Genomic DNA, 19,971 nt, shown 5'->3' with positions numbered 1-19,971 from the left:
AGATACGCTTTATAGTTGTGTGGTAAAATAATTGTTATTTTGATTGTATGATTGATACTGGGTTTACGCTACACTTGTATGAACGGACAAACATTGCGTGACTAAGGTCACTTGAGTTCCCTGAACTTCTTTACTGGGCTGGACTCTTTAGGCCCGAGGTACAGGACATTTCTGGATGAACCAGGGATCATTATTTCACCTTTATTTAACCAGGTAGGCTAGTTGTGAACAAGTTCTCATTTGCAACTGTGACCTAGCCAAGATAAAGCATAGCAATTCGACACATACAACAACACAGAGTTACACATGGAATAAACAAAACATAGTCAATAATACAGTAGAACAAAGAAAACTGTATATATACAGTGAGTGCAAATGAGGTAAGATAAGGGAGTTAAGGCAATACATTTGCCATGGTGGTGAAGTAATTACAATATATCAATTAAACACTGGAATGGTAGATGTGTAAGTAGAGATACTGGGGTGCAAAGGAGCAAGATAAATGAATACAGTATGGGGATGAGGTAGGTGGTTAGATGGGCTGTTTACAGATGGGTTATGGACAGTGAGCTGCTCTGACAGCTGGTGCTTAAAGCTAGTGAGGGAGATATGAGGCTTCAGAGATTTTTGCAGTTCGTTCCATTCATTGGCAGCAGAGAACTGGAAGGAAAGACAACCAAAGGAGGAATTGGCTTTGGGGGTGACCAGTGAGAGATACCTGCTGGAGTGTGTGATACAAGTGGGTGCTGCTATGGTGACCAGTGAGCTGAGATAAGGCGGAGCTTTACCTAGCAGAGACTTGTAGATAACCTGTAGCCAGTGGGTTTGGCAACGAATATGAAGCGGGGGCCAACCAACAAGAGCGTACAGGTCACTACACTACCCACTACAGGTGGGTAGTGTATGGGGCTTTGGTGACAAAACGGATGGCACTGTGATAGACTACATCCAGTTTGTTGAGTGGAGTGTTGGAGGCTATTTTATAGATGACATCACTGAAGTCGAGGATCGGTAAAATGGTCAGTTTTACGAGGGTGTGTTTGGCAGCATGAGTGAAGGATGCTTTGTTGCGATATAGGAAGCCGATTCTAGATTTAATTTTGGATTGAAAATGCTTAATGTGAGTCTGGAAGGAGAGTTTACATTCTAACCAGACACCTAGGTATTTGTAGTTGTCCACGTATTCTAAGTCAGAGCCGTCCAGAGTAGTGATGCTGGACGGGCGAGCAGGTGCGGGCAGTGATTGGTTGAATAGCATGTACTTAGTTTTACTTGCATTTAAGAGCAGTTGGAGGCCACGGAAGGAGAGTTGTATGGCATTGAATCTCGTCTGGAGGTTAGTTAAGTGTCCAAAGAGGGGCCAGAAGTATACAGAATGGTGTCATCTGCGTAGAGGTGGATCAGAGAATCACCAGCAGCAAGAGCAACGTCATTGACGTATACAGAGAAAAGATTTGGCCCAAGGCTTGAACCCTGTGGCACCCCCATAGACTGCCAGAGGTCCGGACAACATGCCCTCCGATTTGACACACTGAACTCTATCAGAGAACTAGTTGGTAAACCAGGCGAGGCAATCATTTGAGAAACCAAGGCTGTCGTCTGCCAACAAGAATGTGGTGATTGACAGAGCCAAAAGCCTTGGCCAGGTCGATGAATACGGCTGCACAGTAATGTCTCTTATTGATGGCGGTTATGATGTCGTTTAGGACCTTGAGCATGGCTGAGGTGCACCCATGACCAGCTTTCAAACCAGATTGCATAGCGGCGAAGGTACGGTGGGATTCGAAATGGTCGGTAATCTGTTTGTTAACTTGGCTTTCGAAGACCTTAGAAAGACAGGGTAGGATAGATATAGGTCTGTAGCAGTTTGGGTCTAGTGTCACCCCCTTTTGAGGGGGATAACCGCGGCAGCTTTCCAATCTTTGGGAATCTCAGATGATACGAAAGAGGTTGAACAGGCTAGTAATGGGGGTTGCAACAATTTCGGCAGATTGTCTAGCCTGGCTGATTTGTAGGGGCCCAGATTTTGCAGCTCTTTCAGAACATCAGCTATCTGGATTTGGGTGAAGGAGAAATGGTGGGGGCTTTGGCGGGTTGCTGTGGAGGGTGCCGGGCAGTTGACCGGGGTAGCCAGGTGGAAAGCATGGCCAGCAGTAGAGAAATGTTTATTGAAATTCTCAATTATAGTGGATTTATTGGCGGTGACAGTGTTTCCTAGCCTCAGAGCAGTGGGCAGCTGGGAGGAGGTGCTCTTATTCTCCATGGACTTTACAGTGTCCCAGAACTTTTTTGAGTTAGTACTACAGGATGCAAATTTCTGTTTGAAAAAGCTAGCCTTAGCTTTCCTAACTGCCTTTGTATATTTGTTCCTAACTTCCCTGAAAAGTTGCATGTCACGGGGGCTATTCGATGCTAATGCAGAACGCCACAGGATGTTTTTGTGCTGGTCAAGGGCAGACAGGTCTGGAGTGAACCAAGGACGATATCTATTCCTAGTTCTACATTTTTTTGAATGGGGCATGCTTATTTAAGATGGTGAGGAAGGCACTTTTAAAGAATAACCAGGCATCATCTACTGACGGGATGAGGTCAATGTCATTCCAGGATACCCCGACCAGGTCGATTAGAAAGACCTGCTCGCAGAAGTGTTTTAGGGAGCGTTTGACAGTGATGAGGGGTGGTTGTTTGATCACAGACCCATTACGGATGCAGGTAATGAGGCAGTGATCACTGAGATCTTGATTGAAAACAGCAGTGGTGTATTTGGAGGGCGAGTTAGTTAGGATGACATTTATGAGGGTGCCTGTGTTTACGGATTTGGAGTTGTACCTGGTAGGTTCATTGATAATTTGTGTGAGATTGAGGGCATCAAGCTTAGATTGTAGGATGGCCGGGGTGTTAAGCATGTCCTAGTTTAGGTCACCTAGTAGCACGAACTCAGAAGATAGATGGGGGGCAATCAATTCACATATGGTATCGAGGGCACAGCTGGGGGCAGAGGGAGGTGTATAGCAAGCGGCAAAGGTGAGAAACTTGTTTCTGGAAAGATGAATTTTTATTAGTAGAAGCTCGAATGGTTTGGGTACAGACTTGGATAGTAATACAGAACTCTGCAGGCTATCTTTGCAGTAGATTGCAACACCGCCCCCTTTGGCAGTTCTATCTTGGCGGAAAATGTTGTAGTTAGCGATGGAGATTTCAGGGTTTTTGGTGGTTTTCCTAAGCCAGGATTCAGACACGGCTAAGACATCCGGGTTGGTAGAGTGTGCTAAAGCAGTGAGTAAAACAAACTTAGGGAGTAGGCTTCTAATGTTAACATGCATGAAACCAAGGCTTTTACGGTTACAGAAGTCAACAAATGAGAGTACCTGGGGAGTGGGAGTGGAGCTAGGCACTGCAGGACCTGGATTAACCTCTACATCACCAGAGGAGAAGTAGGATAAGGGTACGACTAAATGCTATACGAACTGGCTGTCTAACACGTTCGGAACAGAGAGTAAAAGGAGCAGGTTTCTGGGCACGATAGCATAGATTTAAGGCATAGTGTACAGACAAAGGTAAGGTAGGATGTGAGTACATTGGAGGTAAACCTAGGCATTGAGTAATGATGAGAGAGATATAGTCTCTGGAGACGTTTAAACCAGGTGATGTCATCGCATATGTAGGAGGTGGAACAACATGGTTGGTTAAGGCACATTGAGCAGGGCTAGAGGCTCTACAGTGAAATAAGACAGTAATCACTAACGAGGACAGTAATGGACGAGGCATATTGATATTAGAGAGAGTCATGCGTAGCCAAGTGAACATATGGGTCCAGTGAGTTGTTGGGCTGACTCGGGATACGGCGATTCAGACAGTTAGTAGGCCGGGGCTAAACAAGCTAGCAGTTAGCAGACCGGGGCTAGCAGTTAGCAGACCGGGTTAGCAAGCAAGCAGTTAGCAGATGGGGGTAAGTCTGTTTTTGCCTCTTCCTGCGGTGACGTCAATAGACCAGTCGTGGAATTAGTAGGGTTCCAAGTAGCTCTAGGTAGCTAGCAGGTTAGCAGAATGGGCCTTCAGCGGGCGTTGCGCCTGAGGGGCCTGTTGGAATCCTCGGGCATATTATGTCGGTATTCCAGTCGTAGAGGATCGGCGGGGTTCCGTGCCCTGTACCGGCAGTAGAATTATGTGTGTGTGTGTGATCATTTATGTTGGTAATACAACCCACGCAAAAGAATACAGTTGTCTTTGAAGTACTTTCTAATGTTAAGGGTTTATGAAAAGTGTATTTCCATCCTGACTTTTACATGAGTCCTTTGTATTGGTGTAGACTTGACGGACCAGATGGGACTCATTCCCTCCCAAACTAAAAGGAGAAACCAATATTTTCTCTGGTGGGTGTAACAGTTTAACTTTAGTCCGTCCCCTCGCCCCGACCCGGGCGCGAACCAGGGACCTTCTGCACACATCAACAACAGTCACCCACGAAGCATCGTTACCCATCGCTCCACAAAGGCCGCGGCCCTTGCAGAGCAAGGGGAACCACTACTTCAAGGTCTCAAAGCGAGTGACGTCACCGTTTGAAAGGCTATTAGTGCGCACCACCGCTAACTAGCTAGCCGTTTCACATCGGTTACATAGGCACAACCTACCTGGCACCCATACAAACAATATCCTCAAGTCAAAACCGTTACAGCGTACAGAGGCCCATTATCAGCAACCATCACTTATGTGTTTCAATGGCAGGTTGTGTTAGCTAATCCAAGTTTATAATTTTAAAAGGCTAATTGATCATTAGAAAACCCTTTTGCAATTATGTTAGCATAGCTGAAAACTCTTTCTGATTTAAAGAAGCAATAAAACTGGCCAACTTTAGACAAGTTGAGTATCTGGAGCATCAGCATTTGTGAGTTCGATTACAGGCTCTAAGTGACCCAAAACTTTTGAACGGTAGTGTACATTGTTACGTCATGCCAATAAAGCTAATTGAATTGAGAGCGAGAGTCAGAAATATTTGTGATGCTTTCATAATCCAAGTTTGTGCAGACTTTGCACTGTGATAACTAATGTTGAACTCACAGGACAAAAAGGGCCCACTGTTTTTTATGTCATAACCTGGCAGTCACTATAATAAGTACGTACACATTTGAATTAACTTCAATTTACCATGGACTAACCCTGTACCAGAATTTAAAATGCATTATTCACTAAGAGTAGTATAACCCTAGGGCAATTGAGTCAATTGCCCTAGTTTTGGTTAAAAATACACACATTTCTTACTAGCATCGGTATGAAGAAAATTGCCACATCACACATTTATATTACATTTATTACAGCAAGTTGCAGTCTATTAAAATGATGCAAAACCTGATCCAACCTGATTTTACTTTATTCTCTCGGGTGAGAATACATTTTACTGCTCTTCCGCAAGTGATGAGGTGAGCTCTCTTAGTGTCTTATTTCCATGACACAATCAGGGTTAGTGCAAAGAACTTCATTCTAACTGTGTGTGTCTGGACGTGTTTACCTATACTTGTGCGGACCAGAAGTCCCCACAAGAATAGTAAACAACCAAAATTTTGTTAGTCCCCATATGGTCAAATGTTATTTCTAGGGGTTTTAGGGTTAAGGTTAGAGTTGGGGTTAGAATTAGGTTCAGGAGCTAGATTAGGTTTAGGGGTTCTGGAAAATACGACTGTGAGTGGGACTGAATTGTGACCACACAAGTTTAGTTATACAAGGCTGTATGTACGTGCACACGTGTGTAATTTAATTTAGTCTTAAACCTGTAAAACAAAGCAGGTTTAACAAGATACACATTTACAGTAATTTTATTGATAATGCTCCAGATTTTACATTAGAACCAAAATGAATAACCTTTCAAACTTTAGCATAATACAACAGTAAAACAAATAGAAGCTACGCTCAACATTTCTAGCAGTTTTACAATACATTTCTTTACAACACATTACAATTATTTAAAACACCAATGCATGAAATACACCAATAAACAAAACTAAAAATCATGAAAAATTCACAAAATAATGCATTTTAATGACTTGGCATTAGGAGAAGCTGCATCATGCACCACGTAAGAGTGATGCACAGGATACTGTAGCGTGGACTCTAACATATAGTAGAAGCCTGTGGTTGTGTCTAAAGTCAAAATCTGGCTAATGATCGAGAAAAAAAAAGTGATCTATGTACTCTATGTAATGTTTTTGCACCATGGAATTTAGGGGCAAAGTCTATCCCGGTCAAGTTTATTTAAATGCATGTACTGTGAGTAAAGAAAAAAACTGTCAAATAAAATCATTCAGTCTCAAATGGCACAATGCACAAGTAGTGCTCTATATAGGTAATAGTGTGCCAGTAGGGACACACACTGTCATTTACACAGTGGATCTGGCATCAATGACAATAGAGTCGCTGAGCAGCTGGTTGTACTCCTGGCCTCCCCCTCCTGGTACTGTCACTGTCTTTCCCTTCCTCAGCTCTGGAGAGCACAGTTCCTGGGTCAGAGAGGTCAAGGGTGCCAGCGACTCCAGCTTCTTACAGGAGTTCAGTGACCAGAGAAGATAGATGGGTACAAAGAACATTAAAATGTTGAATAAAGACCTATGGATAGAAGCTACAAGAATAGATGAATGAAGGCAAGAAGACCATTCTCAATATTTCAAAGCATGCATTGTTTTTTTGAGAGCTCAACAATTAGAGAAATTGTGAAAGATTGATACTAACCTTAGATGCTAGGCAGTCTCCATTTATTTTGCTGCAAAACAAATTAACAATTAATTGTCAGTTGCAGTGGCAGACAGCATTTAAAATATTGTCAAATTATTTTTGTTTTTATACAGTTGGGTATCATCCTCACTAAGAAAGTTGTACAGCTAAACTTACCTGTATGGCCAACCTGTATGGCCAAACTGCACCCCTTGTATGAGTGAACAGACTTCCACTGAGTGTGTGAACTGAATGCATTATGTGATGGGAATATATAAGCAGAATGATGGTGATATCATCATTGATCTCTCTGATGTTAGAAGCAGTAGCTCTCCTCATCCATCATGATCCCTAGGACACCAACCAGGCCAATGAGAACCTGCTCCTTTCAAAAAGTGTTCCTAGTGCTGGCGACCGGGAAGACGCAAATCCCGGAATAGCTATTCTCCTGGGGAGTCAGGTTCTCTGTGTACGCTTGTCGACTGACTGACCTTCCCAAATTAGCCTGACGGGACCTTCCCACAGGAACCATGGATAATGGGACAGTGATGCTCATCGCACCTTGACCAAATGTACTGACCAAAGACAAAATTAATCAGCCTCTGAACTAACACGGAAGTGCAGTCTGTGTCTATATATTTACCATCCCTTTTCACACGAGTTCTGACAAAAAGGAACTTAGTCTGCATCCCAAATGGTACCCTAATCCCTACACAGTGCACTACTTTTGACCAGAGCCCTGTGGGAGAGTTTTCATGGATTTGTGGATCTGATGCTTTTAGAGACATTTGGGATCCCAAAGTGTATCCAAACACTGTGGTATTGAGATACCTGTCTAATTATCTGATCCGAAGCAATGACAGAAACAAGAGACGACTGCTTTATGCAGTTCTCATTCCAAGCATTGTGACTGGGATTGAATTACAATAAATTCTCTAGCTGTGAAGTTTTTGAATAGCTTTTCTTACTTCCAGAGTAGTCACTCAGAGTAAAGCTCTATACTTGCCCTATGATAAAGTTCAACCGAAAATAAATCTGTCTTAACTTCATGGCTGGGGGTGCTATTTTCACATTCGGATGAAAAGCGTGCCCAGAGTGAACTGCCTGCTACTCAGGCCCAGAAGCTAAGATATGCATATTATTAGTATATTTGGATAGAAAACTGAAGTTTCTAAAACTGTTTGAATGATGTCTGGGAGTATAACAGAACTCATATGGCAGGCGAAAACCTGAGAGAAATCCAACCAGGAAGTGGGAAATGTGAGATTTGTAGTTTTTCAAGTGATTGCCTATCCAATATAGTGTAAAATTTGGTCCGATTGCACTTCCTAAGGCTTCCACTAGCTCCGCGAGCTCCGTTCCTTTTCATTTCTAAAGACAAAGGAATTGTCCGGTTGGAATATTATTGAAGATTTATGATAAACATCTTAAAGATTGATTCCATACATCGTTTGACATGTTTCTACGAACTGTAATAACTCGACTTTTTGTCTGGACTTAGTGCTCGCGCCTTGTGCATTATTGGATTAAACGCGTGAACAAAAAGGAGGTATTTGGACAAATGATGGACTTTATCGAACAAAACAAACATTTGTGGAACTGGGATTCCTGGGAGTGCATTCCGATGAAGATCATCAAAGTGAATATTTATAATGCTATTTCTGACTTTTGTTGACTTCACAACATAGCGAGTATCTGGTGGCTGAGCGCTGTACTCAGATTATCGCATGTTGTGCTTTTGCCGTAAAGATATTTTAAAATCTGACACAGCGGTTGCATTAAGGAGAAGTATCTTTAATTCTTTGCATAACACTTGTATCTTTCAACGTTTATGATGAGTATTCCTGTAAATTGATTTGGCTCTGCAAAATCACCGGATGTTTTGGAGGCAAAACATTACTCAAAACGCGCCAATGTAAACAGATTTTTGGATATGAATATGAACTTTATCGAACAAAACATACATGTATTGTGTAACATGAAGTCCTATGAGTGCCATCTGAAGATCATCAAAGGTTAGTGATTCATTTTATCTCTTTCTGCTTTTTGTGACGACTCTCTTTGGCTGGAAAATTGTTTTTTTTTTGTGACTAGGCGCTGACCTAACATAATCGCATGGTATGCTTTCGTCGTAAAGCCTTTTTGAAATCGGACACTGTGGGATTAACAACAAGTTTATCTTTAAAATGGTGTATAAGATACATGTATGTTTTGAGGAATTAATTATGAGATTTCTGTTTGAATTTGGCGCCCTGCAATTTCACTGGCTGTTGTCAAATCGATCCCGTTAACGGGATTTCAGCCGTAAGAAGTTAACCACAGAGACAGAAAGAATCAGACTGTGTGGCTGGTTGCCAGAGTGCTACCTGTAAACATGTCACCTGCTGAGTTGCTGTTTGTCTGTTTGTCTGTCAACTGCAGGAGGAGGCCTTCGTACTGATCGACTCACCAGAAAACACACAGAGTGACAAGGAGGATCGTGATGGCTGCAGCCGAGGAGAGACAGACGATGAAGACAATCACTGCACAAACACACAGGAGAAAGACATCAGGTAACACAAAATGGAAGTGAATGGAACACCTGTTGTAAATGGAAGTAAATTATGTTAAAATTATAGTATGCCAATCATTTTTGGATGTTCACCAGAAAGCATTGAAATATCTTACATATTGTTTCACTGATGCATGATAAGGTGAGTGTACACTCACTGAGCTGTTTATCTTCACTGGTGACCTCCACTTGAATGAGGACCGAGGCCTGATGGTGGTAGAAAGAGGCTTGGCAAGTGTAGAGGCCCGCCTCCCGCTCCGTGACCTCTGATTGGAACAACAGAGCCCGACCATCCATCTGGACCAATGTGCCGTCATTTCTTCAACACGCAGCAGGACACAAAGTCATTATATAGTACACACGTTTGTCTGATCTGTATCATCTAAGTGGCAAAGAAGACAGTCATGAAGAGAGAATAAGATAAGCAAGTGAGGTAGGGAATTGCTATCACAACACTTTTTGGTCATACAAAAAAAACTGCCTACATTGAGTGGTAAAAATCTAATGAGACATTGTATTTCATATATATACTTAGGTGTATACCTAAGTAACTATCATCCACCTTAGCAGATATGAACACAGCTTTACCCAGAATAGCTTGACAGAATAACAATTTATACGAGTCTGTGTATAGGGGGGCAGGAGAGTGTCAGGACCTCTGAAGATATACTGCTTCATGAGTCACTCATTGTCCCTGTTAAAAGGGTTCTTTAGTGCCGCCTGCCAGTCAGGACAACCTTCCCTGGGCCCCACAGCACAGAAGTCCTGATAGTATCTTAATAAGACATTATAGCAGCTTTACGACACTACACGTATTTGACTGTCTAGTTAAAAGCTCTCATAAAACAATACAAATGAGAACTTCCATCTGGACGAGAACAATGTTCGTACAAATTACCGCCCCTGTGTAGTGGTAATATTATCAGACAGGGCCCTGCCCTACTCTGTCTTCCATCCTTCTGTAGCTCTCTCACTCAGCCTCCACAGTTTAGAAGTTGTAGGGATGGAACATAGTAGTAAAAGAGTCTAGCAAAGTCTACTACCTCTGACAGGTAAGGCTGTAAGTTGGCACACTGCCATAGACTTTGAGCAGGATCCTCTGGTTGTGGAAATTCTCCTTTAGGGACATTCGATGTATAACGAACTCGTCTCCATAAGGTTTGTACAGTGGAGTGGTTTGATTCAGTACTCTGACAGATGAGATGTCTAAGAAGGGGAAGGAGAAGTGGTCAACAGGGGGCAAAAAACAAATCACTCCCTAGATACATAGTCAATAGACAGGTAGTTGCAGTTAAATGTTGAACAGGAGGATGGAGCTTGGCATGCCTGGTAAGTACTGTACCTCAAAGAATGTCATGACAGAATTGTATACTCGTAGAAAAAAGGTGCTATCTAGAACCTAAAATATGTATTTGCTGTCCCCATAGGAGATCCCTTTGAAGAACCCTTTTGGTTCCAGGTTAAAAAAACTTTGGGTTCCATGAACAACCCTTTCCAGAGAAACCAAAAAGAGTTCTAACTGGAATTTAAAAAAGGCTTCTCCTATGGGGACAGCTGAAGAACCCTTTTGGAACCTTTTTTTCTAAGAGTATACAGAATGTATGTGTAGTATGACAAGTATATCATTTGTGGTGCTGGGTGCTTTATATATCTCATCTCTGTATCTATTACACTTACAGTATTTGGGGACATGGACTGTCCTCCTCTCCTTTAGTCCATGGTGATTTTGAATGAGGCAGATCAGGTCCTGACCCTCGTGGAGGGCCAGTGAGAACTCATAGGTGAGGTTGGTTAGCACTCTCACTCCTTCATACCCAGAGCGGAAGGAGATGTGGCCTGTGGCGTTGTCAGGTAGAACCCAAGAGAGGTGTGCTCCGAACCTGTCCCCTCTGTACTCGCATACAGCCAGCCACAGAGGAGATTCCCTCTGCCTCACAACAAAAACACGCATCACAGGGGACTCTGAGGGGAGGGATGGAGAGAGAGTGACAGTGTGTGCGGGTTGGATACAATGGATGCGTCCCTAAATGGCACCCTATTCCCTTTATAGTGCATTACTTTGACCAGGGCCTAGAGGGGGAATAGGGTGTCATTGGGGACACATAACGTATTGTGTAGATCAGTGGATGCTGCTGAGGGGATGACGGCTCATAATAATGTCTGGAATGTTATCAACCACATGGAAACCACTTGCTTGATGTGTTTGATACCATTCCAGACATTGAGCCGTCATCCCCTCAGCAGCCTCTATGACTTGTAGCTACCATGTATCTCCACCAGTAAAGTAAATTACCCAGTCCACTAAGCAGTATCCCTGTTCTCTCTGGCCTCTCAAGACCCAGGTGATCCACCACACAGGTGACATTCTGACCAGAGAACATGGAAGTGGGGAACCTCAACACACTACGGACCGTCACAGAGCCATTGGCATGGAGCTCAGGCTGCCCGTGAACCTGCTAGCGAAACATATGTCAGAGCATGCAACTAATATCCAAATGAGTGCTGGAGTTTTACATTTTTTGCTGTGTCTATTTCACGGTTCCAAGCACCCTTTCATTTGTTTTCTCCCTTTACCTGCTCCTGCACCTCCATGAGCTGACTGGTACTATTGTCACTGTCCCAGTCTCCAAGACTCCAGGAGATGGTGGCAGCAGGTCCAACATTGTCCACAGTGCACTGCACCAGTGTGTATGCTACATCTTCCTCCCACTCAGAGCTGGACTGGACGGTGATGTTAGGAGGAGCTGCATGTAGATAGAACAGCGATATAGGATACATGTTCTCAATGTAAATAAAATAACAGATATAGGATACATGTTCTCAATGTAAATATGTTATTTTAACACTAGAGCTTTAATTGATGGTGTTTGATGATTTGTTGAACATACCACACACAGGGAGTGTTATCTGTCTTCTCTCTGGAAACACAAACACAGTATGATCTATCACACACTCCATATTGAGCTCCTGGGCTGAGCAGGCAGGCAGGACTAACACACTGCTGACAGAGTAGGTTCCATTATGGGATGTGAGTCTGGACCAGGAGGGCCCAGACACACCATCAGGTAGAACCCAGAACACATTGGCAACAGGGACGGAGTCTGCAGCAAGGCACTCAATGAATCTGTCACCCAGTCTGTCCTGGACATCAATCCTTATGCTGGGAGGAACAGTCACTAGCACACAGAGAGGAGAAAGGGCTGTAAACATGCTAATCACTTTACAGTTTGCAGGAAAATAAACACTGATTTATACTAACAATATTTATGATAGAAGTCACTTGTATTAACATATGCTGGCTCGCTACAAATTGCAGACCGACAGATATGGCTACCAGTTGTCAAATTATGAAGATATTTAGGCTGCATCCCAAATTAAATGTAGTCTACATCCCAAACATTTTACCAGGGTCCATAGGCACTATATAGGAAACAGGGTGCCACTTGGGACGCAAACCTATGATATGTAGACAAGGCTCTGCTCGTACCAGGCTGCTTGACATGTGGGTTAACGGTAATGTCCAGCAGTACAGATGCCCTGTGGCTGTAGTAGGAGGCCTCACACTCATACAGCCCTGCATGGTAGAGCTCGACAGGACCCTGCAGGGTTAGAGCACTGCCAAATACTGCCACACCCTCAGGGAGAGACTGCTCTTCTCTAGGAGACAACACAAGACAATACACTGTTAGCCACTCTCCAAAGGCAGAAGAGCAGCAGCTCGAAGAGCTTTGGTTCTCACATAGTTAGATCCAGGGATAATGTCACCAACTTGGTGATTGTTGCTATTCAAAGGTGATTTTTTTTTATATCCAAAGCGTCTGGCTGCAGCAGATACAGTATCTTCTCACGCCACAGACGCTGTGAGATACAAGCTCAGACAGGATGTCGAATGACCAGGACAATAGTCCAAACACTTAAAAGACACACCCTATCCCCTCAAATTAAGTGGACACTTCTGATGACATACCATGACGTCTGACGAGTACACACTTGCAGGGCGAGGAAGGAATGCTTTTTAAATGGACCTCTTTCACCGGGAAGTGTAACACTCGTTCATCCCTCGATGATTGCGTTTTCAGCCACCGGTAGCTCGTGGGTGCTTTATATGCGCTACAGTCAATTATGATTGCATGTTTACTTACATTAAATATATCATTATTAATATACGCCTACTGTATGATAGCAACTAAATTAATTAGCTAAATAACGTTAGCCCGTTAGACTGGCTACAATTTCCAAAAGCTAACCAAACAAAAACACCAATACTTTTACGAGACATGTTTGTGCCGTCATGTGCATTAGTAGCACAATTTCTAACTTATTTACATTTGTTTTTACACTTGTATATTGACTCCATATTGTCGTTGAGGTTTTAATTTTTGGCAGACTTCTTATCGGATGTACAATCGTGGCGAATTGAATTATGGGGATTTTCAGGCCCCGAAGTGAACATAATTGTATACTCGCAAACTCGACTAAAAACAAGGGCTGAGGGGCTTAACTTGCAAACTTCCCTTGCTTGGCTAATCATTTGGACCGCCCATCAATATGGCGATGGGGATTCCCCCAAAGGCATAAAACGAGGGTGTGTCTTTTAAGTGTTTGGACGGCTGCCCCTGAGCTAGTTTTCCGACAACAAACGTCTAGTTACAGGTTGCACTTACTCATAACATTTGAGACGCATGCGCTTTGAGGTTCGCACAACTCGCGGTGTCAACCCGCACAATCTGCAGCTGGGTGCTTCTAAAAAAAAATGTGCAGGATGTGTGTCTAGTGCCTGTCTATCACCTGTGGTTTTCAACCGAACCTCTCACCACAGCTGCCAGACATAATGTTCACCCCTGTGTTAGTGATGCAAACACTAGTATAGTAAGAATAGCATAAATTAATGAAATTGCTAGAAGGCAAAACGTAATAGCAAACTTTGTTTTTTGTAACTGTACCCTGACCGATAAGATTATCACAGCAGTTCCTTCATGGTAATGTTGTCCTTTATATGAGATTAACAGAAGTTACAATCAAGAGAAATTAACAGACATCTTGTCTGTATTATGATAGTAATACAGGTATTCTTACTTGGTGCATACTATACTGTAACGTGGTACATCCCCAATGACCTCTAGCCCGATGGTGGTGTTGCTCTGTCCTTCCTCCAGAACCACTGACTCTACAGCCTGGCTCTCGTTGCTGCTGTCTGCCAACCCTGGGTTCTGCAGCCGAACAGCAGACAGAGCTACACAATAGGAAGTTAAAACACAAGATCCAACACCGAGTCTGTTATTAAGTAGAGTAAATGAAAAGCAGTCTCCTAAAACCATACTTTTGGCTCCAAATCCACAATTATAACTTGTGAAGTACTCACAGAATGCTGGTAAAGTGACGGTCCGAAGCTCTCTGTGTGGGAACTTGGGGTGGTCAAACAGGCAGGTAATGTTTTCCCCTTCATGAAGCTCAGCTGGGAAGCGGTATGACCTGACCCATGTGTCTCCTGCATCCATGACAACCTCCTTCTGTAGCATGGAACTGACCTCCTGATTGGGCAGCATCAGGGTGATGTCAGCTCGGGGTCGCCCTCCGGCCGCATCACAGGTAACCACCCAGAACTCCTCCCCGTACTCTAGAACCAGGTATGTCTCAATGGTCACATTGGGAGCCACTGCAGGCAGAGAGAAATTATACTTTTACATGAGCAGGTGGGAATGATCCATCAGTACAACAACAGTCCTAAATCTAATGTCTGGGACTCTAGGGCTGTGGTTTATATTTTTGAGAAGGCTGAAGTGAAAGGATAGACGTATGAAAGATAAACACAGGGCATAACAGGGCTACCGGTTGGGTTTAGGAGGAGAGTGCTGACTCTTCTCACCTGTTCCCTCTGTTCAGCAGGCTACAGCTGAGAGGACTACTGTATGTTTGCATCCCAAATGGCACCCTGTTTCCTATAGGGCTCTGGTTAAAAGTAGTGCACTATATAGGGAATAGGGTGCCATTTGGGACGTAGAGGCACCCTATATCACGCAACTCAATACAGACTGACTGAGCATATAGAAAAACATCACTCTAATGCCGATTGTCAAATACACTTTGATACTACCACATATGGATAAGGGAGGACATTTCTGTCATATGATCATCTTTGACACATGGATACAGGCTGTATATCAAAAATGTGTCTCCTAATGTGGTAGGGAGGGATATCTAAATCTGATGAGAATACATTTACTGTGCAATGTGATATGATGTATGATCTGTCTCTGATGCCACAGCTGATTGCGAGGGCTGACTCGTACAGGAAACACAGCCTTGGCGAGAGACACAACACCTGGTACATGGTGGGGAGTGGGGAGGTGAACACGTGGAACAACAGGCTGGGAGAAAGTAAAGGAAACATCTGTGCCAGTAAGCAATGAGCTCAAGGTGGTGCCAGTCCCAGCATGATGCAATATCTCCAGATCATTCTCAGACCTTGATTCTTAGCATCACATGTCAAATCCTTGCCCACAAAAGTGAGAATGCCAAGTACTGTACAAACAAACATACACATCAAGGATGTGTCCCAAATCTTGTCACCCTTCCTGGTCAAAAGTGGTGCACTATAAAGGGAATAGGGTACCATTTAGGATGGAGTGTATGTGAACTGGCAGGCTTACCGAAGGTCTCCACTCTCACTGTGACATGTGTGGTGGGGTCAGGCAGGGTTGGGTGCTGGACCACACAGGTCACCCTGTCCTGATCCTGTAGGTGGGTGGGGAAGCGAAGGAAGCTGGTCATAGTGGCAGTGCCATTGGTATAACTGGTGTTCCTCATCCCCACAGAGGAATCGTTAGTAGGAGGGCTGCCGTTGATCTCCCAGCGAATCAGAGCCATAGGTTTACCATTGGTAGCTGAGCATGTGACTGACTGGTAGTGGGTAGCGTTGTCTGTGTCCTCTGTCACCACTGTGTAGATATCAGGTCGAGCTTCAAAACAAAAACATTAAAAGACATGAAGAGGATGATGCTGGTACGAGAAACATTTATGCAATGGATGTTTGTATGATTCTGTCTCTGTGATGACATTGAAGGTACAGTAAGGTAAGGATACAACAGGCAATGATAATGTCACATACAGTCGTATGAAAAAGTTTGGGCACCCCTGACAATTTCCATGATTTCCATTTATAAATAATTGGGTGTTTGGATCAGCAATTTCATTTTGATCTATCAAATAACTGATGGACACAGTAATATTTCAGTAGTGAAATGAGGTTTATTGGATTAACAGAAAATGTGCAATAATCATCAAAACAAAATTAGACAGGTGCATAAATTTGGGCACCCCAATAGAAAAATCACATCAATATTTAGTAGAGCCTCCTTTTGCTAAAATAACAGCCTCTAGACGCTTCCCATAGCCTCTAATGAGTGTCTGGATTCTGGATGAAGGTATTTTGGACCATTCCTCCTTACAAAACATCTCCAGTTCAGTTAGGTTTGATGGTTGCCGAGCATGGACAGCCCGCTTCAAATCATCCCACAGATTCTCAATGATATTCAGGTCTGGGGACTGGGATGGCCATTCCAGAACATTGTACTTGTTCCTCTGCATAAATGCCCGGGTAGATTTTGAGCAGTGTTTTGGGTCGTTGTCTTGTTGAAATATCCAGCGCTGGCGTAACTTCAACTTTGTGACTGATTCTTCAACATTATTCCCAAGAATCTGCTGATATTGAGTGGAATCCATGCGACCCTCAACTTCCCAGTACCGGCACTGGCCACACAGCCCCACAGCATGATGGAACCCCCACCAAATTTTACTGTGGGTAGCAAGTGTTTTTCTTGGAACGCTGTGTTCTTTTGCCGCCATGCATAACGTCCCTTGTTATGACCAAATAACTCAATCTTTGTTTCATCAGTCCACAGCACCTTATTCCAAAATGAAGCTGGCTTGTCCAAATGTGCGTTTGCATACCTCAAGCGACTGTTTGTGGCGTGTGTGCAGAAAAGTCTTCTTCCGCATCACTCTCCCATACAGCTTCTCCTTGTGCAAAGTGCGCTGAATTGTTGAACGATGCACAGTGACACCATCTGCAGCAAGATGATGTTGTAGGTCTTTGGAGGTGGTCTGTGGGCTGTTTTTGACCGTTCTCACCATCCTTCACCTTTGCCTCGCCGATATTTTACTTGGCCTGCCACTTCTGGCCTTAACAAGAACTGTGCCTGTGGTCTTCCATTTCCTCACTATGTTCCTCACAGTGGACACTGACAGCTTAAATCTCTGCGATAGCTTTTTGTAGCCTTCCTCTAAACCATAATGTTGAACAATCTTTGTTTTCAGGTCATTTGATAGTTGTTTTGAGGCCCCCATGTTGCCACTCTTCAGAGGAGAGTCAAAGAGAACAACAACTTGCAATTGGCCACCTTAAATACCTTTTCTCATGATTGGATGCACTTGTCTATGAAGTTCAAGGCTTAATGAGCTGACCAAACCAATTGTGTGTTCCAATTAATCAGTGCTAAGTAGTTACAGGTATTCAAATCAACAGAATGACAAGGGTGCCCACATTTTTGCATAGCCTATTTTTCACATCTGATTTAATTTCATACAACTTAATATTGCTACACTAAAAATCTTTGTCTGGACAATACCCCAGTACTCAGCTTTTATTAGAAAATGAATGGCATGCCACTGTGATCATTTTCTGTGACGACAGAGTAAATGATTATGCAGCCTCAGAGGGGTGCCCAAACTTGTTCATACGACTGTATTTTATCCAACCCCCCTTAATGGCATCATGAGGTCATGTATTATTTTGTTTCTCCTCTCTACCATCTAGGTGTTAGGTACTTTTCCATCACCCATTAGAGCCCCCCTTCGAATACTCTTAAAATCCATCCTTCCTTCCTCACTTCCTTGAATTAATCAATTATCTGACATGACATAATTGGTCAAAGCAATGCAATGGAAAGCTTGCTTACACCAATCTTGTAATCTCAAGAAGGGAATAAGGAAGGATGCATTTTAAGAGTATTCGAATTGGGCCATGTTCTTCAGTCAGGCTTACCCAGAACAGTGAGAAACATGCTGTTAGTGATCTCCTCTTCATCGGTGGCGAACACACATGTGTACTCCCCCTGGGCCTCCAGAGTAGACACCCTCATCTTCACAGTCAGATTAGTGGGAGAGGCTGGGGCGGAGAAGTCTGGGTCTTTGCTGAAAGTCTTGTTGTTCTTGTAGCCTGTTAATTTCTTCATCGATCGTTTCATTCTAGAGTCTGGGCGTTTCCATGAGGCGTCTGTGATGTCATTCTGTCCCAGGTACTGACAGCGGAGGAAGACATCCTCTCCGAGGATCCCAGTGACGTTACGGTCAATCTCCATGTCCTCCTCCATATCTGTGAGAAAAAAACATTATGATCAGCATAAATTACTAGTAATTCAGTCATTTTGCATCCCAAAGGTGCACCCTATTCTCTATATAGTGCACTAATTTTGACCGAAGCCATATGGGCCCTGTTTAAAAGTAGTGCACCATATAGGGCATAGGGTTCCATTTGGGATGCATACTTAGCCACTCATATCTCAGTGGGATGCACTTTGGTTAATTGATGAGAAATTCCATAGCTGTTCCTAAAAACAAACAACAGCAAATGTGACTTCTGTTGAGAAGGAGGGGCAGTGAAATTATGGATGTCTATTGGTGTGACTTCTATAAAAAGGGTTCCCTGTCTCTGAGTGTCCATCCCAAGCAGCTACTTGTGTACCAAATGGCACCATATTATCTTTGGGCCCTGGTCAAAAGTAGTGCACTGTAAGGAATAGGGTGCCATTTAGGACGTAGCTACAGTCTGTCTCTAAGACATCAGCCACGATTAGGGGATGTTTCAGTGAAGGGGACATTTAATAAAGCAGCCTGACAGGTTTGAGTGTTGATAACAGCATGCAGAGTCCAATGCATACCAACTCACTCCTCTCTCTGGTCGCTCTATTATGGAACACTTAAGGACACAGTTTTTATCTATTAGCCAGTGGAAACAGGAGGCAAATTGAACTTGTATGACTCCTGAGCCGCCTAAGTGCCGAATGATGACAGATGACAGATGACACACCAAGACAGTCGTGAAGAGGGCACGACAAAGCCTATTCCCCCTCAGGAAACTAAAAAGATTTGGCATGGGTCCTGAGATCCTCAAAAGGTTCTACAGCTGCAACATTGAGAACATCCTGACCGGTTGCATCACTGCCTGGTACGGCAATTGCTCGGCCTCTGACCGCAAGGCACTTCAGAGGGTTGTGCGTACGGCCCAATACATCACTGGGTCAAAGCTGCCTGCCATCCAGGACCTCTACACCAGGCGGTGTCAGAGGAAGACCCTAAAAATTGTCAAAAACCCAGCCACCGCAGTCATAGACTGTTCTCGCTACTACCGCATGGCAAGCGGTACCGGAGTGCCAAGTCTAGAACAAAAAGGCTTCTCAACAGTTTTTACCCCCAAGCCATAAGACTTCTGAACAGGTAACCAATGGTTACCTGGACTATTTGCATTGTGTGCCCCCCCCCCCCCCCCTACCCCTCTTTTACGCTGCTGCTACTCTCTGTTTATCTTATATGCATAGTCACTTTAACCATCATCCATGTACATACTACCTCAATTGGCCCAACCAACCAGTGCTCCCGCACATTGGCTGACTGGGCTATCTGCATTGTGTCCCACCCACCACCCGCCAACCCCTCCTTTT

The 19,971-nt window shown here is 43.7% G+C and overlaps 2 protein-coding genes across 2 annotated transcripts; both read right to left on the bottom strand.

The window, feature by feature from the left end:
* Window positions 1-6,371: 6,371 nt before the first annotated feature.
* LOC120018553 lies at window positions 6,372-11,845 on the bottom strand. The gene is made up of 7 exons (XM_038961771.1): window positions 11,828-11,845; window positions 11,547-11,706; window positions 10,931-11,215; window positions 10,297-10,459; window positions 9,412-9,572; window positions 9,152-9,224; window positions 6,372-6,597 (listed from the first exon to the last, which is right to left on the bottom strand). Exons 1-7 carry the CDS (start codon window positions 11,843-11,845, stop codon window positions 6,372-6,374), a joined length of 1,086 nt encoding a protein of 361 aa, XP_038817699.1.
* A 793-nt stretch (window positions 11,846-12,638) lies between these two features.
* On the bottom strand, window positions 12,639-18,624 carry LOC120018552. Its single transcript, XM_038961770.1, has 6 exons — window positions 18,297-18,624; window positions 15,904-16,212; window positions 14,616-14,909; window positions 14,330-14,486; window positions 12,741-12,910; window positions 12,639-12,673 (listed from the first exon to the last, which is right to left on the bottom strand). Exons 1-6 carry the CDS (start codon window positions 18,622-18,624, stop codon window positions 12,639-12,641), a joined length of 1,293 nt encoding a protein of 430 aa, XP_038817698.1.
* Window positions 18,625-19,971: the final 1,347 nt, after the last annotated feature.

The sequence above is a fragment of the Salvelinus namaycush genome, chromosome 23 (assembly GCF_016432855.1).
Source record: "Salvelinus namaycush isolate Seneca chromosome 23, SaNama_1.0, whole genome shotgun sequence".
Taxonomy (NCBI): Eukaryota; Metazoa; Chordata; class Actinopteri; order Salmoniformes; family Salmonidae; genus Salvelinus; species Salvelinus namaycush.
Note: the sequence above shows the minus strand (reverse complement) of the source record. Positions and strands in the feature narration are given on the sequence as shown.